Source organism: Toxotes jaculatrix, chromosome 10 (genome assembly GCF_017976425.1).
Source record: "Toxotes jaculatrix isolate fToxJac2 chromosome 10, fToxJac2.pri, whole genome shotgun sequence".
Lineage (NCBI taxonomy): Eukaryota > Metazoa > Chordata > Actinopteri > Toxotidae > Toxotes > Toxotes jaculatrix.
Window position 1 is genome coordinate 17,728,398 of NC_054403.1, and position 10,287 is coordinate 17,738,684.

At 43.5% G+C, this 10,287-nt stretch overlaps 1 protein-coding gene across 1 annotated transcript; it reads right to left on the bottom strand.

The window, feature by feature from the left end:
* foxo4 (forkhead box O4) lies at positions 1 to 5,502 on the bottom strand. Its single transcript, XM_041048071.1, has 3 exons — positions 3,465 to 5,502; positions 1,514 to 3,076; positions 1 to 1,232 (listed from the first exon to the last, which is right to left on the bottom strand). Exons 1-2 carry the CDS (start codon positions 3,903 to 3,905, stop codon positions 1,544 to 1,546), a joined length of 1,974 nt encoding a protein of 657 aa, XP_040904005.1. The 5' UTR covers positions 3,906 to 5,502; the 3' UTR covers positions 1 to 1,232; positions 1,514 to 1,543.
* Positions 5,503 to 10,287: the final 4,785 nt, after the last annotated feature.

Consider the following 10,287-nt stretch of genomic DNA (forward strand, 5'->3'; position numbering starts at 1 on the left):
ATGTACATGTGCAACGTGTACATTACATGTTTTTTTTTTTGTCTTTTTTGTCTGTTTTTTTTAACAGGATTTAAACTCTTTTATAATGAAATGGTATAACCCTAATGTGGATGTATTCTCTTTGTTTGGGGTCCCTGTGTCGCAGGAGACCGAAGTGCTTTGAAAATGCACAGGCTCGAGAGGAAAAAAGAAAACTGAATCAAAAGAAGGAAGAAAAAAAATCAGGTAGACCATTTAACAGTGGAGGCATGTTGCTGTTTAAGACAATATAATACTTGGCCAACCAATCACTTGTTGGCAAATAAATTTACCCTTGAATGCCCCATGTATGTCACAAATCACATTTCTTCATTTGTGTTAGTTTAACTGCACATCAGGGTTTAAAAAAAAAAAAAAAACACCATCTAACTGACATCTACCTTAACACACTGGATTGAAGTCAAAAATGCCAAACTGCAAAAACATACCCTCTTCTTAACTGAATCACCAAATATAACTGAAAAAAAAACTTTTAACTTTTTTTCTCTAAAGTGAGAAATTGAATCGTACATATAATCGTAGTCCAAGTACACAACAGGGCGAGATGTGTAGCCAATGCTCAATCAAACGTTTTATGCCTCCAATTGTCCACTCTTTATCAGTCACAGTCCTCAAAGTTTTTACCGCCTTCCTACGAAGAAACATGTCCTTGTGAGACGAGGTGCTGCTGCAGCACAGTAGGTGCACCTCATTCACACGATCAAACAGCATTTGGTCTGGCAAGTCACGCAAAGCGAGTGTCGATGGAAAACTGGCCATTTCTCCAAACGCACAGTCCGTCGAGTCTACAACACCAAAGCCAAGATCAAGATCAGGGGTACCGCATCGACCCTAAAGCTATTCTGGTGAAAGGTAACTGTAATATAAACTCCCAGCAGAGGGGGCGCTCCTGATTTGTCTTTTCACTCTAAAAACATTATTTCACACGTCTTTAAAAAATCGGATTAAAGGATAAAAATGGCTAGCAGCCAAATCGTTGAAAGTGTTATTTAAAAAAAAAAAAACGGGAGAAAAACTGTGCATAGTAGCCTGAATCCCCTCCCTGTCCTCTGCATGTCTTGGCACATGACATGAATGAGGTCTGGTTTTCTCTTTAAAGTCTGAGAGAAGCGTCGTGTTGAAAATCAGCAGGGAGGAGGAATGCACCGGTTGTTTTGTCGTATTGTGAGGTCATCTTGATTGGAGATCAGTTCCTGCAAGACCAGGCGATGAAAAGGTCAGTGATGGTAGTCTCACAAATTCAAATTATGTATGTAGTGTATTAAAATCATCTCGCTGAATTGAGGTCATTTGTTAGCATTTTAAATCAACATCTAAAGTCAGGCTCTGGCAGATAGGATGAACATTTTTCACCATTTTCTCGATGTTTATTGACTAAACAATCGATGAACAGTAGATTAATTGATAGTGATAGCTGCACCCTGATGGTTTTAGTGTCTGAAGTGTATGAGAAGCTGAGAAGTGGTCAGTGTACCTGGCTAACTTTGTGTGGTCAGCTGAGGAATTAGCTGGGGACCCAGTTGTGAGCGGAGCCCTGTGTGGTGGCCGGGCCTGCGTAGCCTTGGCCTCCAGGCAGTATGGGGTCAAAGTTGAAATCAATGCTGTCTCCATCCATGAGGTCACTGTTGATGATGTAGTCCACGTCACAATCCAGGTTTTCCGTGAACATGTCTATGTCCAAGTCTGTGGGCAGTCGGTCCTGACCGGTGGGGAAGCAGGACGGAGCTCCGAACTGACCCATCGCCTGCAGACTTGTGCCAAGAGTGGCTGAGGCCACGGGCCCTCCGTGATGGGAGCCCACAGCTGGCACCGTGGCATGCTGGGCTTTGAGAGCGGAGAGCTGGGACAGGTCCTGAGACATACCTGAGAGGATCATCCCCAACCCCATCTGAGAGTGATGCTGGTGTTGTTGTTGTGGCTGTGACTGCTGCTGCTGCTGGTGCGGCTGCTGCTGGTGAAGGTGGTGCTGCTGCTGAGGCTGCATCTGACCCTGCAGCGCCATGGGGGCCACTGTGTTTGGCTCCAGCCCTTTACCCAAAAGGAGCTGACTGGGTTTGGCCCTCAGGCCCACCACGGATGTGCCCAAACCCATCAGGCCCACCCCACCAGGATTGGGCATGAGGGGGTCCACCTGGGTCATCATGACATCACTGGGAGGAGGGGAGTCAGAGGTGAGCAGTGCTTCCAGACTGGAGGGCACATGGGTGCTGTAGTGGCCACTCCCACGAGACCCGGAGCTGGACATGGGGTTGAAGAGGGAGTTGCTGAAAGTCGACGGCTCTTTGCTGCTGGGTCCGCACTGAGAGATGGACGCCTGGGTCCCAGTGTGGGTGGAGGCCTGTGGGAGGCTGGATGGTTGCAGCTGAGGGAAGGAGGAGAAGCTGGATCCTCGAGGCAGCAGGGTGGAGGCAGAGGGCAGCGGAGTGGGAGGCGCCGGTGGGGCTGTGCTGGGACTGGCCCCACCCTGCTGCCCAGTCATCAGTGTGAGGCCGTCGATCAGATCCAGCTCCTCCATGAGGGTCTCGGTGAGGGTAGGGGTCAAACTGCTGGCAGCGTATCTTCCCAGCAGTCCGTCCTCAGGCAGGTTGTCGTCATCCTCTTGTCCAGGAGCGATGGGGGACAGACGTCCGCTCAGGGTGCTGGCGTTAGAGCTTGTGCGTGGACGGAAGGTGGTCCACATGTCAGTGTCGTCCAGGCTGCCGCGGGATGAGGGGCTACTGCTGTTGACCCCCCATTTGGGAAACTGCTGAGATGAATTAGGACTGTCAGTACCTGCTGACCCCGTGCTGCCGTCACCCTGCAGTGCCCCTCCGGCGCCCCCGAGGCCAGCCGCTCCCGCCTGCTTCTTTGTCTGCTTGGCCCTCATGCGACTCTTCAGCAGTTTGCTGCTGTTGTCCATGGAGGCGGCTCGGCGGCGAGGAGCTTTCCCGGTCTTCCCTCCCTCCGGGTTGAGCATCCACCAGGAGCTCTTTCCTGTTGATTCATTGTGTACCCTCAAAAACTTGTTGTGGAGTGATAAATTGTGGCGGATGGAATTCTGAAAACACAGGGTCAGAAAAAAAGGAAAATGAAATGAAAAATGTAGATTATACAAAGTGGGTCGCAAAGTAGTTTGTTTCAAAGGGTTACAAACTACAGAAGGTTGCAATGATTAGTCAATTCATCGATAAGGTGACAAAGAAAATGTAACACTAATTGAATTATGATACTTGAATATTTTGAACTTGTCTGGGTCTGTGGGACAAAATGATGCTTAATGAAGTCACCTGGTTCTGTGGGACAGTGAGATTGGCATTTTTCACTGTTTTACGATGTTTTATAGGCCAACCAATTAGTCAATAAACAGCAGATTCCTCAATAGCGAAAATAATCATTGGTTGCAGGCCTTAACAGTCTTTCAATGAATATCTGCTGAAAATTCTCACCTTCCAGCCCGCTGAGCTGTTGCTGTCTCCCTTGTCTCTGAAGTAAGGCACTGTTTTCACCATCCACTCGTAGATCTGCGCCAGGGTCAGCCTCTTCTCAGGTGAGTTCTCGATGGCCTGGCTGATCAGGTCTGCGTAGCTCTGGTTCCCCCACGCGTTGCGCCTGGATGATCCTTTGCGGGGAGTCGCGCCGGCTCCGCCCACGCCGGCCACCACCCCGCCCTCGGCCGCCGCCGCAGCCTTCTCGGGCTCGGACGTGATTTGCTGCGGCTCGGGCTTGTCCTCGTCGGCGGGCGGGGTACCGGCGGCGGACTCGGTGCCATCCGCCCCCTCCGGTTTGACAGCCGAGATGTCGGGTCTCGGCAGCGGCCACGTGCAGGAGCGGGGTCTGCTCTGCGGCTCAAAATCTGGGTCAATCGGAGGCACCGATGACTCCTCCATGGCTGTCCGCTGAACTTCCACTCAACCACAAAGAGGTGAACCACTTAAAACATTTACTTTTAAAGTTTAAAGGTAACTTTGAGCGGATGATGCGCTAAAAAAGAAACAAAACAAAACAAACAAAAAAAAACTTCCAGACACAAAAACAAGATGCTTCACCCACTGAGGGGCCTAGAAAAGAGACGTAATAATCTGGACACACCAACAGCCTCGGTTAATCCTCAGATTGGAGATTAGGGAACCCAAATAATCTCCTTAATAGTAACTATCATAAACCTTCCGATTTATATAGAATGAAGGAGGGCTGGGATGAGAGTCCCTTTGTTTGAATGAAATAAAAACAAAAGTGGCAGAGTGGCAATGAGCACCAAAACATCTGGATCTACACAGGTTTTGGCTCGTTTGAAAATGAACTAAAAAAAATCATGAACATAAATGGGTATAAAATAATGCCATTCCTGTTAATAAACACTCAATTTAAATATGTGTCAGTGGGCTTAATGCTGCAAAAGTATACTTTCAACTGCTTCTCAAAGTGTAACCAGGCAATATCTCAAGATAGAAATCAAAACAGATTTGTTTCGTACCAGATTTATCAGATTAATTATAAGTTTTCTGATTCAAACCCAGATTTTTTTTAATTTATTTTTTGCTATAAAGGTACTATGAAGGGTACAAACAGGGATTAGCTGGCTACTGTTACAAAGGAGCTCCTCAGGAGAGCCCCTGTCTGTCTCCACTTGTAAACAACGTGATGTCTGAGGTCTCAAGACAAAATACCTCCACCCAAGCTTTAGAAAAAAAATCCACAAATGACCCCCAAAGAGTCGGAAACCAGTCCAGTAGACCAAAGTGTAAAAACCGGCAGATTATCCGAGCAGCAGTTTTGTTGATCGACTGTCTAAAAGTGTAAAAACCAGCACTGAGACTCTGGCTGCCGTCTGTGTGGCCCGTATGTTAAAGCAACTGAACAACCCAAAGAAATGTCGAGCGAGGACAAGAGGGGCAGCGGTAGACAGGTCTTAGGTGACGGTTTAATAGTGTTTGAGTTCAGAAAAGTGCGAGAACGAAAGCACTGTAGGAGGAAAAGTCGGTGCTTCAGGTCTGCACGGTCCGCCACATTGCGGCCAGGCGCATGTCACCATCTGCCATGTTTCTCCACACTCCTGCCGCGGCACACGATGCCCGAAGAAGCGGTTATAAACCCCCGCCTTCGACCGCGGCCCGCAGATCTGCCGATCGTCGCCTGCCGAGGTCTCGGTAAACGAGCTACGAAGCGGATCCGCGGTTGAAGCTGGGTCGCCTCGGAGGTCTGTCGGCTCCTTACTCGCCGCACTTTGAAAACAGCACGACAGCCTCCGTAACGCTAGCTGGTTAAGCTCCTGCTACTCCAGAGTTTACAATCCGTGAAAAAGTCCGCGAAAACCCTCACATAAGTCCCTCCAAGTTCCCGTTTTTGACCAGCGGTGAGTTTTGAAGAACTTCCTGTCGTCGTGACTGTCCAAATATTCACTCCTTCAGTGTCTTTTTGACTTGTTTTGTTTTGTTTTGTTTTGACTCGAGGCGAAGACTCCCTTCTGACGTCTGTTTACCACTGTCAGGCAACGCGCTCTGCGCATGCGCCGAGCGGATTTCTGGGAAACCGAGTCATTCGTGTGACAGCGCACAGGCGTAAACAGCCGCTTAGGAAGGCAACATGTACCTGTTGTGCAGCATTATGTAACAGTCAATGAAAGTGTGCTAAGCTCCAGCTACACTTAGGACATGTAGGGTATTACCGGTCAGTGGTGGAAGAAGTACTCAGACCTTCTACTTAATTAAAAGTATCGGTACAACAATGTAAAAATACTCTGCCACAAAAGGAAGTCCTACATTCATAATCTCACAATAGTTCACAATAGTTCTTTCTAACTTAATTTTGTATTACCTTTCATACAATTATCACAGAACAAACGCAAAATCTGGAGCTGGTCGGTGAGCCACATAAACAACTTAAAATATTTCAGTGTATATATAAAGGTTTTAGCAGTGTCTTTGCCATGGGTTTTATAAGCAGATTATTTTTCTGCAGTCATATTTCATTCATTTAACATGTGTGTCATAAAACATGAACTGGATTCTTTTATCTTGAAAATGTTGCCGCTTTACAATGTAGACTTTGAAAGATAAATTGATATAAACCTAATGAAGTAATTAATATAGTTTATAGAGGCAATAGTTTAGTTTCACTACGGGACAAAAAACTCTGGACATTTTGTTTTATTGTTCTTTTATATAAATAACACTGTTCTTGTGTTTTCAAGGTATATTTTAGATGTAAGACATGGAGATTTCACCCCAATTCTATGGATTAGGTGAGTATATGTCATAGTATTTGAGTTAATTTTTGCCTTATCATACCAGTGGATACAAGTGTTTCAGAAGTGGCAGGGTTTCCAATGTTTTTTTGTTGCCTGGGCATTTGGATTACAGGAACTTTATGAAAAGTGCCACTACATTTGCAGCAGAAATGGTAAATTAGAAAAGCTGGAAATGGAAAAACATTTGTTCAGCGTCTGAAACTCGTGCAATCATCTTCCTGAATCTACAGCCAAGTTAGTTGTGACTGTAGTTAGATGTAACTTACATCTGTCTACAATTACATTGCAGTGTGTTATATACCATTAATTGAATACTGCTGTGGTGCTAAATCTCTAAAGTTTGCTTTTAAATCCAGCACTGTTCCTCATTAGCTGAGTCATGACTGAGAAGAGACTGACTTCCTGTTTAAAATGCTACAGTGACTGCAGGTGTCTGATAACCATGTGAAGACCCAGTTTTTCTGTTGCTCTGCTATGACTAATCTGATTGCTTAGGGTGTGGGGCATATGCATGTGCTGTCAGCAGGTAGCCAGGAACCAGACAGGACCTACCACAGTGTTGTGCTGTTTCATTTCAGGGGTCTCCTCCGTGTTGATTAGCATTTTCTGTGCTGGGTTTTGCACCCATGTCCCCAAAGCTGGATCAGTATATGGGTACTGACATGATACTGGTATGTGGGTACAGGTGATCTGAGCCTGGCTGGATGAAAATGAGAGGTTTAAGGTTCAAGTTGAATAACACTGAGATCTGTTTTAATTTGATTTAAACTAAACACATGCTGTTTGTTTATGTTGAGATGCTCTTCAGTGAGATTTCAGCTGATCCTGAACTTATTCCATACCTCCTGTTTTAGTCACTTAGTCCACTGCCACAGTCAGTATTGCACAAGCCTAAAATCTGATAACCTGGTTGAGCAGGAAATTTCAGTCTTGACGCTTAAATGCTCAAGTGTATTAAACCTTTGGGGTGTTTTGTCTAAACACTCTATCTGTTTGCTAAACTGTTAATTGTACTGATGTTATGTAAAAAAATACAAAATAAATTATATATATATATATATATATATATATATATATATATATATATATATATATATATATATATATATATATATATATGCATGCATACATGTTCCATTGGTATAACTTTATTTATTTGAAGTGGGAAGGGGGAGAACCATTTTAGTGGATATGTTTTATTTTTACAGGGAACATAAACCAGCTGTCCCTCATTATATCTGGTGTCCCACCACCCTGTTAACATGCTTCCGTTAACTGCTTGTTTCTTGAGAGCAGCTTTTGTGACTCATGACACAGAAATTTCAGACCTGTGTCTTGGCAAGTTACTGTAAGTGAAGTGTAACAACTAATATGACTGGTACTTTATTCTGCAAATACAAATTGCAAATGAAAGTGAAAAAATTACAAAAAAGAACAGAGTTGCATTATTTTAACTTAACTCTGCAGATTTGGGCTTGTCTTCTTTATTTTTAAGTGGTAAAACTCACACTTGTGATAGAGTGCTGCTGAACAGGACTGAGTGCTTTTGAAAAGGACTCTTCACAGGTACTGTTTTTGATTGAGAGTCACACTTACTTTGACAAAGACCAGGATGACTGAGTTTTGGGGCATTTTGAAACCACAAGAATGTTGTGGGAGGATGATATGATGGCAGGTAGACCTACAGATAACAGAAACCACCTGGATTCTTCCTCAGATATTACATGGAGCTTGTGACTGGACTCCTCTGCAAAAGGCTGCAGAAGTCAAAGCACTTGTGTTCATTATGAGGGGTGACATAAGTTTGTGGCCTAAGGTAGAAGGAGATGAGTTATACAGTTCTCATTTACATGCACGTGCAGTGATTCTGTACAACATTTGAAGTTAATAACTTTTGCAGTATTTAGTTTTGGGTAATTGAAAATTGTAAGTCGGCTCTGTCTGAGAAAATGGAAAACATCAGCCTTTGTGCATTTGTTATTAGCTTCCTTGGTCTCAAGGTCTTATCACCCAAGGTGATCCTTCTGATTTCTGACAGTGATGATGACACCATTGCTGCTGTGGACCACTTTCTGGAGGTCCAAGACACCAACTTCTACAAAGAAGGGGTCCGTGTGCTCCACAACACCTGGATTACAAAATCTCGTTCCACTGTACAACCTGTATTCTGCAATGACAATAAAAATTCTTCTTCTTAAATGTGTAAATGTAGGAGGGGACTATGAAGAAAAATAAATGTGCTCGGTTTTCTAAAATTAGCTCCTTAAGCCACAAACCTATCAATCACCCCTTGTATAGTATGTGTGATTCTTGTATTGGCTTGATTTTTTAGTGTGAGCATAAACTTATGATTTTTGTGTGGTACACTGTTTTTCACGCTCTTATCTCTATTCTATTTGGATTTATCTGTTTTAAATACAAATAGATGACATACTGCTTTTTAATGTGAATGTAAATCTGTTGTATAAAGACCATGTCATCCCATGCTTTGATATAATATATGGTTTGTCTGAATTCACCACCAAGTAAGTCAATATAAAGTAACATTGGCTGTATAGTTATACCAGCAGGCTGTGTGTCCTAACCTATTTCTTATTCTGTCTTTCTTAACTTCTCCATAAAGTTTTCTCATGTTGCTGAAAAAAGCAGCGCTGTCTGTGTAAAAGTTAAAAGGCTTTAATCTGATCATGTGGTTTAAAAGAGGAACTTCCTCTGAACAGTCCCACACATCACACAACATCTGTATCTGTGTGAATCACTTCACAAGTTTCACTCTGAAGATTTATTTTGAAAGCTGCCCTGAATTATTGTTTCAGTAGATTGTAGATTAGTGAGGATTCAGTGAGTTTGTCAAACTGCTTTATTTCTTAAAACAACATATGTTGGCTGTTGATACATTTGCTCTCTATGTGTTGCCTTTGATCATCATTGTTATCAGCAGCTGCAGCTAAGTGAAGTAATGGCACCTCAGGCTGCTACTTGGAGGCCAGCTTGTTAGAAAGACACCAACTTTCTGCTTCTACCATGGGCACAGTTCTGTGAACAGACTGAATTTGTGAGGTCTTGAGATTTTCCCCTTTTTGATCTGTGCCAGACTGAATCCAGTGTTGTCCTCCACTTGCAGTCCTCCAGAAATGGAGGCAAGGCCTCAGAAGACAAGAATATTTAATTTTCACATTGTAACATTCATGAAAATAACTGGTTCCACCTTTCGTGTTTACTCTCAACAAAAACAAAAAACAAAAAATGTCTTGATCCCATAGAAGTGGGGGGGCCTGTCATGTCTGTGCCCAAGGGTCCCACTGTCTCATAATCTGTCCATGATTGTGGGTCCTAAACAGTATTTGAACAATCTCCGTTCCGGGAGCTTGGTCAGTTGCTGTGGCAATGATCTTCATGGCAACTGAGCAAACTCAATCTGTAGATGAAGACTGTGTGATATGTTTGTGGAAAAGGCTAGTAAGTGAACCTTAAGAAGGAACTGTTTTGTCAAAGTATAATTTCCAACGTCAAAAATAAACATTCATGTTTCGTACTGGGACAAATCAGTCCTCTTGCAGTGATGTTACTGGAATGACTGAAGGAAATGTTTTCTCAAGATAAAATAAAAGTCCTGCATTCAAAACTATACAAACTAGTGGTTGGAAACCACCAGTTTAATCTTTAACAACACATTTTTTACAAGTGATTACTACATGTGAAATCTGAATCTGAAAAGTAACTATATGCTTTGCAGTTGGAGTACAAAGTAACTTAGAATGGAAAATACCTCAAAACTGTATTTCAGTACAGCACTTGAGCAAACATACACAGTTACTGTCCTCCAGTGAGCCTCTCAAGCATCTAAACTACATAAATAAATGAGGACTACATCAAAGTAGTAATTAGGTTTCATACTGAAAGCACAATCTCGTGAAACAGGAAGGTTTCTGTTTTTTCAAATCGGCCATGATGTCACAGAGCTGTTTAAGAGCTCTGGACTTCAGCTCCCAGAAGCGTTTGCGGTCGCTGTCTGTGTTTAC

Excerpts from the sequence above, each read along its gene's own strand:
- foxo4 (XM_041048071.1), bottom strand. The coding sequence starts at position 3,905 with ATGGAGGAGTCATCGGTGCCTCCGATTGACCCAGATTTTGAGCCGCAG. Across the intron at positions 3,077-3,464 it reads ACAGCTCAGCGGGCTGGAAG|AATTCCATCCGCCACAATTT; the intron begins GTGAGAATTTTC and ends CTGTGTTTTCAG.